Source organism: Merops nubicus, unplaced genomic scaffold (assembly GCF_000691845.1).
Source record: "Merops nubicus isolate BGI_N331 unplaced genomic scaffold, ASM69184v1 scaffold964, whole genome shotgun sequence".
In the NCBI taxonomy this organism is placed as follows: Eukaryota; Metazoa; Chordata; class Aves; order Coraciiformes; family Meropidae; genus Merops; species Merops nubicus.
The window spans coordinates 52,957-74,527 of NW_008602049.1; the positions used below are offsets into that span (position 1 = coordinate 52,957).

Below are 21,571 nucleotides of genomic sequence, written 5' to 3' on the forward strand. Positions count from 1 at the left end.
TGATTTGAATACTGACTCAGAGTCTGAAAGTAAGTGAGATGAATGTCCTCTCCAGAATTCTGCAGGTCTGTTGAAGAGTAAGGCATAAATAATCTTTTGTAACTCTGTCAAGATTCCTGCCTTCCAGTTTTATATTCTGCTAACAGAATATGAACTTTTTCAGCAAGCCCCAAGCTTTGTGCAAGTATGACTGTTCTGTAAATCATCCACCCGAGGGCCTGTTCTGGCTGTAGCTGAGCACATTTAATACTGAAGGTTTATGGTACACGAACAGGGATGTTTAACTATTTGATCAGTTTATTTAATAAAGAAAAAGAGATATAGTGCAGAAGGAAGAGGTGAGAATAAATTATTTTACCCAAGTCATTCCAAATGTAAATTTCCAATTCTCTAGCTTTACTTTCTGTGCTACATTGTCATATAAATCTCAGTGGATGAACTACAGATCTGTTTCAGAAAAATCAAGATCTCATGAATAACTTACTGAATTCTGTGTGTGAAATGTGTAATAGTTTTTCAGTGAAATGAGTCTCCAATATTGTGATTATTTGAGTCCCTGTCTTCTTCTTTGGGGTCTATTTAAAAATACGTTAATACTAAGTTAAATATCTCTGTGGACATTTTACTTAATAAAAGAAGCGTTATTTTCTCTCTTCAAAGCTTTGTGACAAGGAGAATATTGGAAGTATATGTCAGAAGAATTCACTTGGAAATTCTTCATTTTGAGGCCTGTGATTTCAGTTTCTTTGACTTGAGTCTGTAGTCTGTTCAACAGACAAACCTTGAGCTTTCCTGTTTCAGGAGGTATCAATCTCAGCTTCAGAATTAGTTTGTGTCATACCATGATAAATTCTTCAGGATTAGCTCATTGTCTCAGGATTGCATTTCCTATGCAGCCACATTTAAGACTGGAGCTGGCTGGTTTAATGACCTGTAGCACAAGTGTTAGTGTGTTTGAAGGTAAATAATGCAAAATTTAGCTGCCTTTGTATCATGTTATAGACACTAGTCTGATAAGAAAACCCAACAATATAATACCATAATACATAGATACATATAAAGTTTGTCAGTGTTGCGTCATTTCTAAACTCATTGCATGACTTCACTGTTTTCAGTTAAAGCAATGTAAATGTGAGGGTGGACACGATGACAAGAAATCCACGGATTATAGGACCTGTAAGGTACAGAGGTATAGAGAAACAGACATGACAAAAGCAGAGAGCACAGGACTTCAGTATTAGTTTAAAACATGTTTATAGACGTTTTACTTACCTTGACATCACATCTGCATTACTTAGCTATTTTATCTGTTATCTTTCAGGAGTTCAAAAGCAGTTTAAAAAAAAAGCGCTGACCACTTCTCTTTTGTTCCACTTAAAATTTCTGCCCTTGTGAATTGTTGGGGTACTGAAGATCAAGGTTCTGAAGTAACCTGTTTGAGGGCCACATGTACTGGTACATTGTACATGTGGTAATACAAACACCATCCACAATAAAGTGAGAGCTTCCTAACATTTGCATGCAGTGTTCATTTACAAGTCAACACCAAGAGGAGTCTTTGAGATCTTAGTTGTTTTTAATACTTTGATAGTATTCACAGTATCTTGGCTAATTTTTTGAGAGCAAGTTGAAAGGTTTGGTTGGGGCGTGCGTGTGTGTATTTCTGAGTGTGTAGAGTTCTTTTCTTACAAGGTCATGAAAGTGAACCTGAGCTTTCATGAAACATTCTTTTCCCTTTGCTTTTCTGTGTGCATTGAGGCTGTTCTCAGGAGCCCCAGCACCAGGCAGTGATGCAGGGCAATGATCTCACTCTGCATTAGCTCTGTGACTCTCTTCAGCAGCCACTTTGTTTTCCTGTGTCTACTGATACATGCACTTGTGAACCAAATGCATTATCTGCATTAGTCCTCACTTTTTATTTTGTTTAAGGTAGTGAGTTTAATATATAGGATATCCTGAGAAAGCGGTCTTGAATTTCGTGATTTTTTTTCACTTAACTAAACTGATTCTGAGAAACACAAAGAAGAAATCAGTTGGTATGAAAATTCACACAGGCTCAGCTAAGCTACTGGTTTTGTCTGCTGCTGTTTTAAGGTGTCTTTTCCAAATATGTAAGCAAGGCGTAGGTCTTTATTTTCTGCTTGGATAGACAAGAAAGTAACTATAATTATATTCCATGGTAGTCTGATGGCTGTGATATTAGGAAACTATTTCTGATGTTAAGCTAGTTTTATTTTTGTTGTTAAATTCATATGAGCAGAAAGCTTTCATTGTGAATTTTTTTTCTTATTTTTTCAATGTTCTGCTTGAGACAAGAACATTTGTTACCATCTGTATGCAGTTATAGTTCAGTTGATGATTAATGGTCTGCTCAGCTGAGCTTACATCAAGCCGTCTGCAAACAAAAAAGTCTTTGTTTTAATCTATATCTGAGAGCAAAGGTTTTATCTTCCAATTGCTGTACCTTGAAAAACAGCTTTGAACCCTGAAATGTGAGCTTAGCTGTTCTAAACATGTTCCCTAAATTTAATGTTAACAAAAAGCAGAGAAAACAGTGCAGTTTTGCAAATCTTCACTGCTGCATAAAATTAAAAATGTGCCTCAAAAATGTCCTTAGTATAATGAGAATGCAGAGCAATGTGTATGCACCAGGCCTACTCTTGGAGCTGCTGTGTATGTGGATGAAGGCAGAGAACGTAATGGCTCTTTCACCTGGCCCAGTTGGTATCACAGGTTTTGACAGGAGAGAGCCACGTGCCTTTCCTTGCAACATAGTGAGTACAGCAATAAGTTGCCTTTCTGTAGGTGAGTGTGAAGAATTTGGGTGTAGCCTGTGCATTGTCCAAACACACATCAATGCTTGCAGGTAGCTCTTGTGATTGAATGGCATCCTAGTTTTAGTCTGGGAGCCTATCACTAAGAAAAAGAAACAAAAGACTGAGGGGGGGGGAAAAAAAATAAAAAATGGGAGGCCAAGTTGTATTTGCTGCTTTCCCCCATGTTTGTTTCCTAAAGTTATTATTCAATAACTTACAATCAAATGATCAAAATTTGTGTAAATGTTGCCCTTTAAATGTGACCTTCAGGTATATCTGTTACTTCTCTTACTGCTAAGTTGAAATCCAGTTTTGAAGTAGTTCTCTGTATTTCTAAGTCCTTAGTGCTCAACAAAAAATTTTTACTAATGACAGAATAAGTTTTTCTTTTAATACCTTTCTGGAGCTTCATTTTTAATTTATTTGGTATCACAATGCAGTGCACCTGCCTTTTGAGTGCTTATAGTAAGTGACTCTCATTCGGTGTTAATGCTTCCCTTGTTAGTGGAATTAGGCCATAAATTTTCCTCAGCATAGATATGAAGGAGAGGGATGAAGAACTGAGGAATTAAGGGGCAGGCCTTTGGCATTAACAGCTTTCAATTGCAAAAGCTTCCTCGTCTTTTTAAATAACACAGTCAACCAAAAGTAATTCTGCAACAGGATTGTATTTAGAATATTGCTGTAAATAATTTGCTTGTTTCTTTGTTTTTTAACACTCCAGGTGGCTCTGCATGCATGTGGTGTGGCCACGGACATGGTCATGGAACACTGCGTCAAGGCCCGGGCAGCCTTTGTCATCTCCCCTTGTTGTTACGGCTTCATTCAAAACACAGTGAAGTTTAAATATCCACGCAGGTAAACTAAAGCTAACAAGATAAGCTTTAAAATATATGCTTAAATGAAGGAAGAAAATACTGAAGAGTGTATAGAATTAATCAATTAAGATGATTGCAAGTGTCCAGGCTGAACTGGTTCACAATTATAATGCAGCTGTCTCCACCTGTTTCTCCTTGCAAACCCATCGTGAAAAGGAGACGGATTGGTAATTCTTGGGTTATGTTTTTTCTGGATTTATCTAGTCATAGTTCAGAAGACTATACCATCAACATAGTAGATACAATATGTGGGAATCTATGTAATATGGAGACCTTTTACCTTGAAATCACAAAGTTAATAGAAAACTCATGAAAATTACTGTAAGAAGAACAGACATTTTAATGTTGGAGAAAGATGTAAGCAGTCAGCTTAAATAAATGGGTCTGCTTTATGCCACAGTTTACTGCTTGTAAAACTCTTCTGATTTATTCCCAAGTAGACAACCTTTCCTCTATTTCAGTTCATATTTTTAATACTTTGGACTGTGTAGCTATTTTGTCTCCTTCGAATTTGCCATGCTGGAGATAGTTATATATAACGTAGGCTTAAAAATTTTAATGCCTTTGATATAAATAACATATCAAAGGTGAGCATTAAAGTGGCAGAAGATAAGAGGCTAACAGCTTTCTTAGGCAGAACTAGGTGAGGTTAAGAGGGTTGTGGGGTTTGGTTTTTTTTGTAAAGCTGAGCTTTGCATTTTGGATACTCAAGATGAGTCTGATTTAATTCTACTGGGAATTACAACATTCTATTTGGTATGTATTTGCTAAAATAAGAAACTGAAACATGCTGTCTTAAAAGGAATCAACAAATCTAAAAAAAATCTTATGCATTCATATTAAATATTTTTCTTATTTTTCTATAGTATCAAAGTGTGCTGTCACAGAAGTGCGTGGGGAGTAAATATTTAGAATTTGTCAGTATGATACACTTTGCATTTAACATTGTTTTTCTAGTCAGTTTGATTCTTCCATCTCTTTGTTTCGTCCCTTTATGTTTTCTTTTTTGACACTGTTAAACAAGTATCCTTAAGGAAAAGGCAATAAAATTTTAAGTCTTGTGAACTTAGCAGGCATATAGCTTTTCTGTGTTGACTTGTTTTAAAACTGACCTGATACTGTTTAACTTTTGACCAGTTATAGGTTTAGATCATGAAGACTGGAAATGCTCACTATGTTAGCCAACTTTTGTTGGTGTAGATGCTGCAAGAATGTAAATTATGGGTTTGTGTTTGCTAAATTTTGAATCTATAATCATAAGTCTCTGTAGAAAGTTATCAACTGTAGCTCAAGCTACATATTAGGATTTGCTTTTTCTTTTTTTCTTACTTGGTATGATCAGAAAATGTTAGCCTGCCCATATCTCCACATCACTGTGTTTTATACTCAATTCTGTTGTAGAGACACCTTATTTTTGTGATACAAAGAAAATATATGCATGTCTAGAGGTTGTGTACATGTAATATAAAGTATTTATGTGATAATGTGGAAAGAACAATAAATCTGTGTTAGCATTTATAATGATTTAAAGAGAGAATTTTTATGAATAATACAGCAGGGAAAAAAAGAATACAGCCCAAAATTTGCTTTTCCTTTTTTAGTGAATTGGTATAGTAATGGTTTCTGGGTTTTCCATGTCTTTCTGTAAGATACAGATACTGTTGTTTTTTTTAAAATGTGCTCAGGTATGTATGATTGTTTCTATTTTCCACCTCAGCTTTTTTAGATATTAATTAGTCTATTCGTTTTTTTTTTTTTTTTTTTTTTTTTCAGTCATCAATTCAAAGAAATTTTGTCCTACAAGGTATGTAAAAGTGTTGGGGGGAGGATTATCTGCAGTTTCCCATCTTTCACCACATCTTCTTATCAAATAAAATAGAAGTAGTTATCTTTTAATTGCAAAGAGGAGCATGTGTTATGCGAAATGTTCATTAGTAGTGTGGATGTCGTGTTGCTTTCTCTCCACCATCTATTTGTAAGGCTCTTTTATTAAAAAAAAATTCAATAGTTTCTCCACAAAATAACTTTTTTTATCATATGTTTAAGTGAGCCATTCCTGAGATACTTCAACTTATATCAATTAATGATTACAGGATTCCAATTTATTTAGGTCTTAAGTACAACTGTTAATCCTGTGGAAATGTCTGGTTGTATTTTAGGTGAAATGATTCCTTTTATAGATAGTATTTTTTTATAAGCATTCGATTTCTCCCTCTGTGTCTAGAAGATTGGATGTAGTGAGTAGAAAGCGCTTATGCTCAGCAAAAACCTTATACAGTATGCCTGTATCAAAAATATTCAAATATGTTTTGACCCTAGGGAGCCAGGGTCTGTGTGGAGGTAGTCTAAGAGAAAAGTGGGGGAAAGAACCAATGAGGCATGCAGAACTGACAGGATGAAGATAACAGATAACAGGGGAGCAAAAAAGGACAAGAGCAGAGAAGTGGACTGCAGACAGCTGGTACCAATCTATTAGTGCATTTAAAATGCTTAGTAATGAGCAACCAGAAATTTTGAAGGTTAGACGCACTTAATGTGGCATGGAAAAAAAAAATGTTTCTATTTGAGAGGAGCAATCTTATATAGAAACTTAGCACTAAGTTTACCTGTCAAATCCTAGACAAAGGGTAGTAGTGTTTACAATAAGAAATTAATTTTGGCGATGCAGAATAATCCATTGAGAGACATATGGTATTTCTAATACCCACATCTTTTTGGGACAGTGAACATAGCAAAGATGCTATATGTAGTAGGAAAATTGAGATTATCCTTTTTAATCCTCAAGTAAAATGGGCATTTAAAAAATTCAGGAAACTTCCAGCCAGTTTATATGGGGAAGTTCCGTTACCTGGTGATACACTAATCTTTATCTTCATGACATGCTGGTTTATGCACACTTTACTCATTTACATGGAAATAAATGTCAACAGATTAAGATGATAAAAGTGGCATAGAGGACTCAGACCTGCCATTATTTATTCATTTGATTAACATTCTTTTCAACACATCTATATGTTTCTAACACATAATTGCAAAGAACTCATGTTTCAGTTGAGAAAAAGTTTATTTACTAACATACAAATAAAAGTAGACCTGTTGACAGTAAAAAGGGACATAGTGACAATTACAAAGTCAAGAATGCCTATATTAGGATGCTGTGTATAATCTCATTAAAGATCAGTGATTTTTTTTCTTAGTCTGTTAATCCCTGGAGGTGTAAATAACAGGGTTTGTCAACACTACAGAAGTTCCAGAGTTTTGTTAGCTGTGTTGCAGAAGGGCACAGGAGCCATGGACAATGCTGGAAAATGCTGCTGCTCTTAATATAGGAGTTTATACAAACAGGCTGGGCTGGTTGGTGCCTCAAATAATCCTAGTTATAAATAACTTTTGTTATACAGCTAGCTATATGCACTTTATATTATTAAATTTTTACAGATTATTGGCTAGTAGCCAAAGCTGCCATGTGTTAGCCAGACGTTGTGTGTCACCCCCCTCCAGTTCTCATTTTAAATTCATTTCTCTTATCTTTCATTTTAGTAAGATCTAAAAAGACATCCAGGAGTCTGGCAATTCCAAAACTTTTTTTGATGAGAACATTATGCTGTAATTCATTAGTTTATAGCTGCACAGAAAAAGGTTATGATAGCTGTAGATTTCTGGCATGATAGATTTTGAAACTCTTACTCATCAAGACACTCTCCCTACAGGAGAACTGGAAAGTAAAACTGAATTACTTTGCACGTACAGCTTTGAAAATTTAATAGGAATTGAAGGTGTGGGAGTTCTACCAAGGAAGTTGTTTATGCACACACAAAGTTTGGGCAGTTTATAATCGTTATCTTCATTATTTTAGAAATCCTTTTCTTCTTATTTCTGCCAACAGGGAATGTGATTCATTCACTGTGTCGTGTACAAACAATGTAGTCATAACTTAGGCTCTAATTTAACTTTTTAGATCATCTCTGTAGGAAGCCACGGCATTAGAATCAGTCCAGATTTTCAGGCTAAATGGCAAAGCTTACCTTGGCTCTGGTCTAGCTGGATGAGCTAAGAGCCTGATGTTGCAAAGAGCCAGGCTGTGTTGGGTTCTTGAAGGCTGATGGGGGGTTCTGTGCTAATGTGGCTCTTCTCCCTCTCCTCGCAATCCCATTTGTTTCTCCCCAAGCTGCCTATCACTGCCTCTTCTCTCCTAACAGCAGCCTGTGGCTTTAATCCTCCATTCTCCAGTAGTCCCATCTGGGTTTAAGTTTTCCAGCTCTTTTGTACTGCAAAAATAGCCATATTTGAACGGAACTGACTGGGCATAACATGTTTAAGTCCCAAACATGTTACAGTGTGCTTGTTTTGTGTATTTCTTATGGAGCTTAGAGCTGAAAACCTTCATCTGAATGTGCTGTACTAGGGAAGAAATATCCCTGCCTCTATATACTGTAAATTGATTTAAATGAGTAATATTTTAGTATCAAGTACCGATAATATGTTATTTTATAATATATGGGCAAACTTTTGTGGTCAGGTGTCTATTAATTTTATGGATTGGGTGGAGTGTACTGTAGAGGAAGTTACTATCTTGGTTTAATAAGAAGATAAGATTTCATTTGGGTTTTGTGTGAAATGAAGACTTTTGGATGTTTATGTCCCCCTAGTAGAAAGCTGGAGTAAGTGTCCTTACTTCAGGATGCTGAAAGAACCCAAAGTATCCATAGGTGAATTTTCTAAACCAAAACAGAACAAAACTCACAAACTCACAAACAAACAAACAAACAACCCAACCAAACAAAAACGAACAAAAAACCACCAAAACAAAAGATCTTTTTGATGCAAAATACATGTCCTTTTTTTTCAGAACAATAGCTCTGGAAGCTTTGCTTAGCAGAGCACTTTTTGTTGTTAGTTACAGTTTTCTTTCTATGACATTATAGGAGACTTGGGAATGTTGTACAAATCTAAAATGATTTTGATTTACTCTGTCCTGGGCTTAATATTGCAGCTGTCCCAAAGAGCACAGCTGTCATCAGAGCATTAATTTCCTTGCTACCCCTTTAAGGCTTTTTCTCTTACCATCTGGCTATCTTGTCTTCCTTGGCTTGGCTGGTCTTGTCAGAAACCCATATGGTGGCATAGGCAGTCGTTTTTGAAAGCGAATGAGGATGAGGTTCTGCCTGCTTGGAGGCAATTGCACCATACCCCTGGGTGACAGGGCAGGAAGAAATAACAGCAGCTGTTGTAGAAGCCTCTGCAGAAACTTTGAGTAGAACAGGGATAGTTTGAAAGTGAATTGTGATCATTTTGATGCAGGAAACCTTCCTATTCACAGCCAGGTATTTTTTGCCTTCAGGATCAATTTTGCATTCAGGATCTTTTGAATTGATCCTGGATGAATATGGCAGAGCAGAAGTTTGACCCACAAGGTGATTCTTCTGAGATTCAAAATCACTGCTTGGGAGAAATGTGCAGTAGTGCAAATCTCCTATTTAAGAATTTTGTCTTGGCTTCCTATTGATGTGGAGATGTTGTCCATGACGACTGTGCTATAAGAAGGTTGTACTCCTCATCAGCAATTGAAGGCAAAATTAGTCTGCAGCATGTCTTTTTGAATGCTTTATTGTACACATTACATCCATTTCAACTGCTGCAGAGAATGAGAGAAAATACAACAAGAAACAAATACTAATGAGTAGAAATATGATAGTGGTTACAAACAGTTGATCTACACGCACTTTTACAAGCCAAAGCAGTATGAAAATTAGGATTTGCACACATAATTTTTCTAGAAATAGTATTCAACATGATATAATGTTCGATATTTGTAAAGTTTTTTGATACTTTTAAACATTTAATTAGGATTTTCGTACATTATTTGGAAGAGGGAAATGCTACTTGACCAACTGTCTGTACTTTTCTTTTTTTTCCTAGGAGCACATGATCCTCTGCAGATTTGCAGACCAGACAGCTGTTCAGCTTCCACCTGAACGCAGGCTAATTGGTATGAATTCCTGCAGCTGTTGTGTAAACTATCTCAGTAATGAATTTACCTTGTTCTATAAAGAAACACGTAGTACATTTATGAACAGGGCATTACGTTGCTGTCTTCACATACACTTGAAAATTTTGAGTTCCTTCATGTTTTGCCTCTTCCTATATGATATAGCAATTCTGTTCTTTCAGAATTACCAAGATGAGAAAGTTTGCATGTTACTGATTTTTGTTACTTCTCATTTATTTCTCTAACCACTCTCTGAAAAGAAAAAGGTCTTTGGAAAGTTCACTAAAGAGAATACAGACCTGTTTGGGCCACATTATTACTAGGATCATCATAATATTTTTTTGAAAAAAAAAAAAAAAAAAGGTTTTCTGGGATTTTTTTTTAATCTGAAGACTTTGCCAAGAATGTAGTTTTGCTTACACTTACCTGGGGTATCAGCCTTCCTATTTTGGGAAAACTTAAAACTACAGCAGTGCATGACTCAATTTTTACCTGTGTAAAATTTTTAGTTGTGTTTCACGTTTGTATTTTACTGCCAGTCTGAGTAAGAGCAGCTGCCTTTTGTTGGGTCGTTTCTGTGCAATTAACAGCCAAAGTAAGATGATCCCTGAGATTTTAGTTTCTTGGTCAGGTGTCAATGATATCTGGGGAAAAGTAATGCAAGAAGCTATCATTAAGATAGCAGGAATTTCATAAGCCAGGACAGCAATACAGATAACACTTCAAATATTTGGAATAATCAAAGCCATTTCTTCATTATGTGAAATATTGTAGTATTTTTTGACTTATCAGACAGGAACATGTTGCACTATTTTATATTAATGTTCTGATGGAAGCTATAAACTAGTTTGTAGGTCAGAAAAGACAGAAGGGTCTGGGAGCTCTTAGAATATAACTGTGCATTCTTGACTGGCAAGAAACACTTAAAAGGTATATTAAAGCAGTAGTAACAAACACATTTTTAAAAAGCTTCCTTTGAAGAATTCATATTATTTCCTATACTCACCACACAAGAAAATAATTCAGATTCTGAGATAACTATCTATTTTGCAATAAATTGTTGGGTCTTTTGCTATCATCACAATATATGAAAAAGATTTTTTGTTTTTAGAATGACAGTGTTCAGTTACCAGTGTAGCAACCCCATTGTCTCCTGCAGCTTTTCAGGTGGACTAAATATTGGAAAAGGATCCCAAACGCTTTTTTAAAGATTGTGAATTTTGTCTGTTCTCCATCTCTGAAACAACAGTTTTGGGGTTTTTTCCACAAATTTAACTTTTATGAGCGTTGCCCTTACAAAAAAAGCCAAACATAAATCTTTGTCTCCTTTTGCCTGCAACATTGCTTTTTCTGTTTCTTTATAAAGAATATTATTTTTTCTTTAAGTTCCATGTAATACTAATCTGTTTCAGTGAAGATCATTCCCGCTTCAGTGTTCTGTTTCAGACTTCCCATAACTGGTTTTAAGGGAATCTTGTTGAGATATGTTTAAGTTTTGTTTGTAAATAATTGAAGACAGAATCGAATCAGTGTTACAGCTATGGTGAGGTGGGTTGGTTGGTTGGTTAATTTTGTGCAATGTGTAATCAGGTATTGAGAAAGCTGTAGACTTAGTTTAATGAAAATATCCCTGAACAAGTGGAGACTTTCTTTTCTGTCGTAAATGATAGAAAAATGACTCTTCCTGATACTTTTTGAATATTTTAGGATTGTATTATAAACTATATTTTAGCAATTTCCAAGTGAATTTATGCAGCTTCAGTGAAGTGACAGATAATTTTGTTTCATTACCTGTAAGCCCCTAAAGGGATTAAGTACAGCATTCTGTCTGTCATGGCTGAAACAACACATTTATCAAAGGAGTCACCACCTATTTCTGTACTTGCTGTAAATGTAAAAATACGTCATCGAGCCCAGTCCCACTACACACTGCAATTCCCTCTTAAATGAAGTTCTGTTTCCCATTTCCCATGCACGTGTGTGTTTTATCCACGATATGCAGCTGTGGGACCCGAGTGCAAACATACGGAACGGTTCTGTGGGCATCAGTACAGCCCACCTGATTTATTCTGTCTGATCACAAGGCTGTCCCATGATTTTCACAGTCTTACTGAGAGCACCCAGGGAACCAGGCCTCAGTTGTGACCATCCCAACTGCCCCATGGTGTGTACGCTGTCAGGGGCAGGAGTGTGTATGTGTCATTTTGTTCGACCAACAGAATAAGGTGATCTCCTGTGAAACCACAAATGTAGAAGAATAGTGCTGCAAGAAGTAATTTATGGAGATCTATCGTGGTTAGTTATATGAACTGGTGATTTCTCCTTCTAACATACAAATCTATACAGGACTGAGCTGGAAGGTTTTTTTAGGTGCAACCATATTATTTTGTCTTTGAATTGTCTACTACATAGTATACTAACCCTCTCAAATTCCATGCCACCAGTAGAATAGAGTCCAAATGTCATAACACTGGTGAAACCAAAGCACTGAATTTCTTTTGTAACTAAGAAATTCAGATGAGGATAAAATACACCTGCCCATCAGCTTGCTGTTGAAAGACAGAATAAACTGAACTGAGCATTGTATTGAAGTGTGATATGCACCAGCTGTTCAGAAATACAAGGATACTGAGGGGCATGTTTGTGCCACCTACCCATCAGTACCAGGGCTTGTAATGTTACAGACACTCAAGCTCTGCAGGTATGTATTCAAAGCAGAGAGGTAGGCAGTTCCAGAGGGTAGTTTGGAATGCCACACTTGTATCCTGATGGTAAACAGATGGAGTGCTCCTGTCTCTTCCCTTCATCTCAGACCCCAAATTTATTTAATGATACAATTCTGTCAGGAACAAGAAAAGAGGTAGGATCATTGGCTTAGAGACTGAATCAGGATTGCACCTGGTCTGTGACTTGAGACTATATGACTATTAGAGATGGAACGTTTCAGGCAAGTGCTATATCTTTCTTTCAAGAGAGTTTCAAACTGCTGAAAATACAGTCTGACAAATCAGTTCTGTATTTCAGAACACAATAATCCATTATAATGAGTAAATATGTAAAGACAAATGGCCCCATAATCTTGACATGGCTGTATTATAATACAAACTTCTAAGCAGAAAAAAACCCTTTAATTTATTCTTCTTATTTTTTCTGGAGGTAAATCTGAGATGAGGTTAAGTTTTATTAGTAATTTAGTATTTTTGCATGCAAGCAGTTACACTTAGGTCTCAAATCGATCACACTGGATCACTGCCTGGTATTTTAGTCTTTTATTGATATGCAATAAACAGATTTTTAGATCAAAGTAGAAGAGGATAACAGTTATGGTTATAAAGGAAGTAGAAGTCTGGCAACTCAGAGAGCTAAGGGCATTATTTTTCTTCCTATGGCTTTACATTAATGCATAGATTTTTTTTTTTTTTTGTACATTTTGGGAATATTTAAAAATAGTTGTGCTTGTTATGTTTCTCCATATATAAGGACTTAATCCTTTTCAAGATCTTTCCTAAATAAGGGTTTCAAGTCACAGATGAGATTTAGAACTAGTAATGACTGTCTACTTGAAGTAAAACAGATAAGATAGGTTTTTAAGTAGATTTCAAACTTATTTTTTTAGATGACTTACTGGTGTGTTTTCTTAACATTGAATATTGAAGTGCATGTTTCTGATAATGTTTCTGCATTCTCAGAGTTGACATGCTCTCCTTTGCTTTCATTTTAGGAAAGCAGTGTATGGGGCTTGTGGATTTGGATCGGGCCTGGGCTGCAGAAGAACGTAACTACTCTGTCCAAGTTATATCTATGGAGCCAGAGAGTTGTTCTCCAAAGAACGATATGATTGTGGGCATCCCTACTTAGATCCCTACTTAGAGTGTGAAACTCACATTTGGTTTGAAGTCAAACATAAATCTTCAGTGCATAATGACATCCAGCAGATACAAGCATAGCTGGGAACCAGACATCACACATCTTGAACCCATTGTATTCAGAAAAGGAAGCAGCACAAGAAGTCGCAGAAAATGAACTGCATGCAGATCATCACAAATTGTAGTTGTAATATGTCATTAAGCAACTTTGGGTTCTCTTATTGAGAAGTTTCTGGATCTAATGGCTGTGCATGGAATCATCCATCTGTAAAGGTTTAGAAAAAAGTTGGTGTCATTGAAGGTGTCATGAACCAAAGGACGGAAATCCCCGATTTGTGACGTTGCAATAATCTGCCCCTCCAACAGGGGGGCTGCAGACGAGACGTAGGGTCCGTCTGCCAAGGGTGGGTCGAAAACAGCCTTTCCCACGCTCCCAAGATGCCACGAAGACCAAAGATTATTAAACAAATTGATTAATTTATTAAGAAATAACACCAATCACAATCTAAGGTTCAAGGAAGGAAATATATATATATATACACACACATATATTACAACAGGAAAAACTTTGGGGGGGGAAGGATTAGTGAAGCTTAAAATTTGAGCAAAGTTGCAGTTGTGGAACCGTTTGAAAAGATCAACCACAGTCATGTTACTGTAAAATGAAAATAAATGTTCTTCTATTTCTGATTTTTAGGCTGTTTTCTATCCCAGTTTAAAATCATCCATTGACACTAATGTGATGGAAAATAGTTCCTAGTGATATTTTTATTGTGTTTATGGGTTTGATATGTTTATTAATTTTACCATAGATTAACTTAAATATACTAGAAGTTTGGTTAGTGTGTACCTTCGGTGCCATATGGCAAACAGAATTACAAACAATAGGTATGGAAGGAAAAAAAAAGGATCATGAAATATTTTATTCTTCATGAAAGTTCTGTCTCCAAAATATCTAAATACTTGGGGTTTTTTAATGTGAAGACTGAAGGAAACTGCACACTTATTTGGAAGCACAAAGGTGAGCAAGCAGGTATGAATTCACACCTCCAGCCTGAGTTCTTCAGTGGATAATGACGGAATACTTTTTCTGCAACTTTTTATAGTTACAGGAGTAACTGGGGGTTGGATGAACATATAGCAAATAGAAAATATGTGGCAATACCAGTTGCCTCCAGGATTTTCTCTTACTTGCCCAAAGAGAACTCAGTTTTTAAGATATCAGTGTGTCAAGTCTGAGCATTATTTCATGTTAAATTACTTTATTTAGGAGTCTAGGTACTACATCTGGAGTGAAAAAATGTCTCTTTTTGTGGTGAAGGAAAAACTCATCAAGGTGAGACTCCTGATGCAAGCTTTGTTACTCTTTATAGTCTGGATTTTCACAATATTCTGCTTCAGGCAATGGGTACCAATATGTGTCTGTTAATTATGATGAGGCTGAATATTTGGCATGGTCTTATATTATGCAATAATAAATAGCCTTCAGTAGAACAGAAATCCGTGCTGTTACATGCTTCACAATTTCTACAATATCTGTCTCAGTAGTCTGTAACAGGTTTTGGATCTACTGGAACAGGAGGAGGAATACATTTGGGATGTGCCACTGAATAAAATATAAATATGGCTTTTTTAACAGAAGAAACCAGTATTTCTTGGAAACAGAGGTGGAGAAGGGGCTTTATTTGGACAGATGTCCAAATTTATTAATAACCAAAGTTATTAAGTACTTAGTGCAGTCAAGAAAAATAGCTTAAGTCGCAGAAGAATCTGAACACAAATGTTTTTTGTTTGTTTGTTTCGTACTCATTAAAGCATTTGTTTTCGTGTTAATGATGCAGTTTCCGACATATATTGCTTATTTGTGACCTAAGCAAATTATTTTATACCTGGTGTCCCACATAGAACTAGGCTTCACAGGAAAAAATGGTTTATAGAAGCAAGGGAGAAAACCTGCAAAACTAGTGCTGTTTATACACATCATGACATCCCATTTTTCTTGGATGCGCCTAACTACAGAAAGTGAGTTTGTGGCAGATTTTTTTGTTTATTTGGTTTTTTCTAGAGATTCAGGATATTTTGTTGGCATCTCATAGTATCTATCATGTTGATGGCTTACAGGATAGCAAGACTGCATCCCATTTGTAACACTGCTTTGTGACCTTGTTGCTATTGGCATCAATGGGCTCTGGTTTCTTTTCTCAGGAGAACAGAATCTTCCTCATGTGTAAGGATGAACTTACTTTACTATGAATAGTAAAGCCTGAACTATACTTGAGGTGAACTTGATGTTTTGTTTATTGGAAACTGAAGAGAAGCAGATGGGGGAAAAAAAACCAAACCAAACCAAACAAAAAAAAAAACAAAACCAAAAACAACACAACTAAACAAAACATAAAAACGAGAAGGTATTTTCAACAGTTGATAATAGCTAATTTACCACAGATTAAATTGCTAATCTGCTGTGTACTTCCCTCTAGAAATGTGAGTTCATTTATATTATTTTTTAGGTTATGTTAATTTTTTACATCTTTGCATATACAATGGTATGGAATTAATGGAGCCTAGAATTCCCTAAATAAGGTTACTGCATACTGTGGTCCTGGTAAGTAAACAACTCTTCTTGTTCTTCTAGCAGCTTGTTACACAAGGAGCTAGCTTGATGTCCAAGATGCAGACCTAAATATAGTTTGAGTTTCTTATGTGTCTGACCCCAGTGGGACCAGTTGTAGGGTGAACAAAATGCTGTCCTAACAGAGCCATAATTTTGAGTTGTATTCCCAGTCTTCTTTTATGTTTCTCTCGTAGCCGGTAATGCTAGGAAAATTAAGTGTATAACAGGAAACAGATTACCAAACTGAACTGAGCTCCTCTATGTACTAAAGTTGGTCATCTGTGGTACATGTATCTTAATTTTTGTTCTTTCATTTTTGTCTTTATTGTGTTAATTATCTGCTTCCTCAGTCCTATTTCAAGAGGTGTTAGTTTTACCATATTAAGGCAGGGGTAGTAGTAAAAAAGGGACATTTCTAGTAAGTGCATTGTGCCCCTTAATTTTTCTGTGACTTAACTCTTAACAAAAAAAAAAAATTGAGATGTTAGTATTACTCTGCTAAACCAGTCTGATTTTTTTAAAGTTATAATTACATGTGTTGTCAATATTACCTGTTGATTATTCCTGCACAGACATATAAAATGATTCATTCATAGGACTGCCATAAATTTTAGGCTGATGTTTTCTGTTTCTGTTTACTGTTTGACTTTCAGTTGCATGGTGGTACCTTTCTTCATTTGAAAAGGCAATGATAATAAGCAGAAATCAGTTTTTAAATAGCTGTCTTCCTGTGTGACATTTTAGGCTAGCTATCCTCCTTGAAAAGAACAGTTTTAAAAACCTATGTGATCAAGTATGTACACATATGAGTTTCAGCTTTAAGTAATCTGCAGTGAAATGGCACACAGCTGATTCTGTGGTGGGTTTATATGGGTATTAGTTTGGCTAGACACCATCAGCTGCAACTATTTTCTGTCAAAATTTTGATTTAGGATTAACAATTTACCCTTTCAATGAATATATAAATATATGTCAAAAAAGAGTATTGAGCTAGAAAAGCACTGTTTAATAAAAGGTAACTGAACAGCTGAAGTATGGGTTTCAGTCTTAGTGTTTAGTTGTCAGCAGAAGGAGAACCACTTTTTTTCCTTTAAGCCTATTCAAATTGTACTTTGAGTGTTTTTGCCTGGGAGCGTTTGCCTGTCATAACAAACTCCTGAGGCAGAATCTCAGCCTCTAAGTTCCTGTGATTTTATTACTCTTCTTTCTTGCTTTCTTTCTTCTTTTTTTTTTTAAAAAAAAAGGGGGGGGTGGGGAACCTAGGTATTGTACTTGTACTTGTCTGTACCTTTAGTATAAAAAAATCTTATGTGCTTCTTTAAAATGAATAAAACATCTGAACTTTCCACTCTTAGACTGGCACTTAAACTACCTAGCTCTCATGGTTTCAGTTCTGTAGCTTGTCTTTAGCAAGTTTCATCTTATTACAACTATCATTAAAAGAAATCCAATTTCCTAAGTTAATATTATATTAAAATTATGTGCAAACAGGAAAACTTAAATCAAAACATTTTTTTCTTTGTAGCTTCTATTTACTCAGAAATTAAGTGAGCAGTGAAGTCTCCTGCTCTGCACTCTTCTCTACAAAGTGAACATAGGAAAAATGCCTGTCTTTTCAGAATTCCCCTGAGAAGCCTCATGTGGAAAGAATAGTGTTTAGGATAGTTTTCTAATAAATCACTCAAGTAATTTTTGAGTGAAGACAGAACAGTTTTTAAACTTTGTATATGTCAAGTGGTGTATTTCCTAATTTGTAACTCAAAATTATTTTACTTAAGTGTTTGAATTTTTCACATACTTCAGAATTTTTTTGAAGGTGTTAGTGGAAATATTCATTTGTATGGAAAGCAAGTGATATTTCAGTATTCTTGTTAAATAATCACTGACTCTAGAAATTAAATTATTGACTAAGTCTATGCTTTTTGTCTTTTAGACTATATTCTAACTGATGACTGCTGATCTTTTGTAAGTTTGCATAAAACCAGGTGTGATGGATCCCTTGAAACAGGTTTGCTAAAATGATCGTTTCACTACTATTGAATGTGATTACTAATTTTAGTGCCAATCTTAAAAAAATAATTCTGTTTTCTTTAAGAAATACAAACATGTTGTGTGAATTCAAAGGTACCTGTTACTACTTCAGCAGTTTTACTGGCACATTCCTTGTGATAAATTTGTCATTCTTCCTTGAGTGAAAGATTTCCCTTGAGCTTTAAGAACTAGGAGAGCCTTTAGTCAGCGTACCTGAGGCTGAAATCATGGCTGCACTGAAGATGGCAAGCTCTCCGTGACACTGAGAACAATGGGTTTTCATCCACTGACTTTCACATACATGAAACCACTCTTTAATTGTTTTTGTGTACTGAGCCCCTTGTATGCTTAGATTTCATTGTTGTGCATCTTTGAAAACTTTTAAGGGGCTTCTATTTTAAAAACATCTGAGTTAGCTTTAAATGTATATACTAATCTTTTGGGGGATGTTAAATTAATGTGCTATTATAGCTCCCATCTTCCTTGCTTTCCCAGTGCTAGTTTTCCAACCCAGATTGTTACTTTGGGTGTGTTGGAACAGCATTCCATGCATATTATTTAAAATAACATACCAGTGTACTTAACATGCCATTTGTTCTAATATGTCATTGTTGTAATTTTAAACATTTTTATTAGTATTTAGTTGCTTCTGCTGCATTTAGTGTTGCAACATTTCATTTAACATTGTAATTAGAATTTGGAGGTTTTGGGAAGGAATGTATTTTCAAAAGTATGAAGATAGAATAAGTTATTGTACTTTGAACTGTTACCAGTACAACTGGTGTAGCTTAAACACCTTCAATTATAGAAATATAATTCTCTTAAGTTACACTTGAGAGAAACGCAGTCATGGACACAAGAGACAAAGGAAAATCACCTCTGTTACATGAAAGTAATAAAGAGGAAAAGAGAGATCCCAATGTAAACCATGCACCAGTAAGTTAATCTGTGCCATGCAACAGACAACTCAAAAATTAGCTTTCCTTTATCTCTAGCATTGTTCTTGATTCCAAACTTTTGATGTGTTTCTTAGTTTTAGTGTTTTTTTCTTTGGATTTCGGTAGTTTTATTCACTCCTAAACAGCACATCAAAGGCCTTAACCTGACTCCAGTTACAGATGTATCAGTTTGGAATCATCAAGGCATGATATGCCAGAACGAATGTTTCAAAAGTTATGTGCAGGTAAGAAAAAGGACAGAGAAATTTGCAGTTTTAGAGGTTGTGTGGGGAAGCGATGCCTGTTTCTTAAGGATTCTAAAAAGTTAGGTGGAAATCACAGCTGTATCAGGTTGGAGGGCTTCCAAGTGGCCTTGCTCTGTGATTTTCCTAGGGATGGAAGTGAAGGTGACCTGCATATTGTTCCCTGTGGTGTTGTTCTTGCTTTAAGATTTACCTTTGTGAAATCACTGGGGAACCTCCCCAAGCATCACAACCTTTCAAAGACAATGAAAAGCAGCCTTGTGATGATGCCAGCCAGCTCTCTGTCCTCTCTGGTGTGTCCTGTCTACTTCTATGGACTTGTATGAGGTAGAGAACAGCATCCAAATGGGGGAAATGGGTTGTGGCTAGGGGATGATGGGAAATGTTAAACATGGAAGAAATGGGTAAGTTTTCTTGCCTGTGAAATAAACATGAACAAGTATAAAATTACCTTTTAATTTACTTGTTTAAAAACAAACAAACAAACAAACGCCTTTTAATTTACTTGTTTAAAAAAAAAAAACAAAAACAAAAACAAAACCACAAAAAAACCCCACAAAGTAACTACTCCACAGAGGAACATCTGACTTTCCTGAAATGTTTTAATCCAGTATTTTCAAGACAGCTGGGGTACTTTCAGTGCAGGCATATGGAGGAGAGCAGTGAGGTGTAAATGTGGAGAGGGAAGGGTTAGTTGAATGGAAGATGGTTATTTCATACTCCAGCTGTGGAACTCACCCCTTCTAGCCATTTTGTTTCCCTGCCCACCAAACGTTTGGAAGAAGGTTTTTCATCTGGTATTTCCTGGGCTGTGGACTGATTTTGGGTTATCTATGGCTGTTTGAATTGATTGATGTAAAAGCTGCTTATGTGGGGTTTTTTTGTGAGAAGCTGATTACTGATTGCATTCTGTCTGTATAATAATTATGTATTAAAACCCCAGCATAAGATGAAGGAAATAATGTAGGTGATTCTCATAGCTTCTATATGAAGAATCCTATTATTTTGTAAAGAAAATACAAAAATGGTGGTCTGGGATAACATAACCCAACCCTAGAACTCTGTGTGTGCTAGTAAGTTTGCAAACTTAAAGGTAAATGATCATGTTTGTAATGTGCATGTTTCTGTGTGGTATCTGTATTTAGCCAGTGGAAATCCCTGTGAGTAACTATCACTGAGTTGGGTTTTAAAATAAGGATAATAAGTTTTTCCATAGTTAAAATGTGCAATAGGGAAGGAAATAGGGCGATGGAAGCCTCATGTTGTAGAACTTTGGCCAAGAACTTGGAGCCTACTGCTGTCCAATAAAAACATCATTTCTCCTTTTTCAGAGGCCTCCAGTCTGGATCACTGTTGGTAACCAGAAGAATCAAAGTTCTGTTTTACTGTTGCAAATCCTAGGTGTCTTCCTTTAATTTAGGTCTGCAGTGGCTGACATATTAAAATTAACTTTTATTCAATTTTACTCTTCAACTACGAAAAGGCTGTTGAACTGCACAGCTTCTAGTTATGATGGTTCTTTTGTCCAGCTGACATTGTTTTTCATGGATTTCATCATAAGCTGTAGATTTCTTGTGAATAGCTACCCATTGTCATACCCCTGCTGTCCAACAGTTCCTGAGCTATAATACATGTATATTGCTGTGGTTCAGTATAAGCTAGAAACATAGCATAATGGGCTGGTAAAAACTCCTGGTGTATATTACTGACATTGCTTTATTAAAATTTCATCAGCTGTAGTCTACACATTGCCTAAGAGGCCAGTAGTTATAGTAGGTGTGTGTAATTTTGCACATTGCTTTTGCGTGCTTTCAGCTTATTTTGTATGAATAGCTAATGTTTGGCACCTACGAAGGTTGTTTGTATTCATCTGGCATATTCCCCTTCAAATACCCATTCAATGCGGTCACCAACTGTAGAAATAGTTAAACAATACTGTAAATGGACATGTTTTCTTTGCTGAGATGATCGCTGACACACTGAATTCTTGTCATTAAGTAATTTGATCACGTGTCTCTTTACTTTGGAAAAAGAAGAGGAAAAAAGCCCTAGCAAATAGATTTTTTTCTCAGTTTTCGTATTTGTGCTGTTTTTTAAGGGAGATATAATTAGAATTTCAGGATAAATTATACAAGGTACTGGATGAAAATCAAGACTAAAATAAACATTCAGTTCC

The 21,571-nt window shown here is 35.8% G+C and overlaps 1 protein-coding gene across 1 annotated transcript in view; it reads left to right on the forward strand.

The window, feature by feature from the left end:
* GSTCD (glutathione S-transferase, C-terminal domain containing) overlaps positions 1 to 13,541 on the forward strand; it is a 61,362-nt gene extending 47,821 nt beyond the window's left edge. The window contains exons 9-12 of the mRNA XM_008938184.1: positions 3,541 to 3,674; positions 5,468 to 5,498; positions 9,614 to 9,683; positions 13,405 to 13,541. Of these exons, the coding sequence (XP_008936432.1) occupies positions 3,541 to 3,674; positions 5,468 to 5,498; positions 9,614 to 9,683; positions 13,405 to 13,541 (372 nt within the window). The remainder of the gene's footprint in view (positions 1 to 3,540; positions 3,675 to 5,467; positions 5,499 to 9,613; positions 9,684 to 13,404) is intronic.
* Positions 13,542 to 21,571: the final 8,030 nt, after the last annotated feature.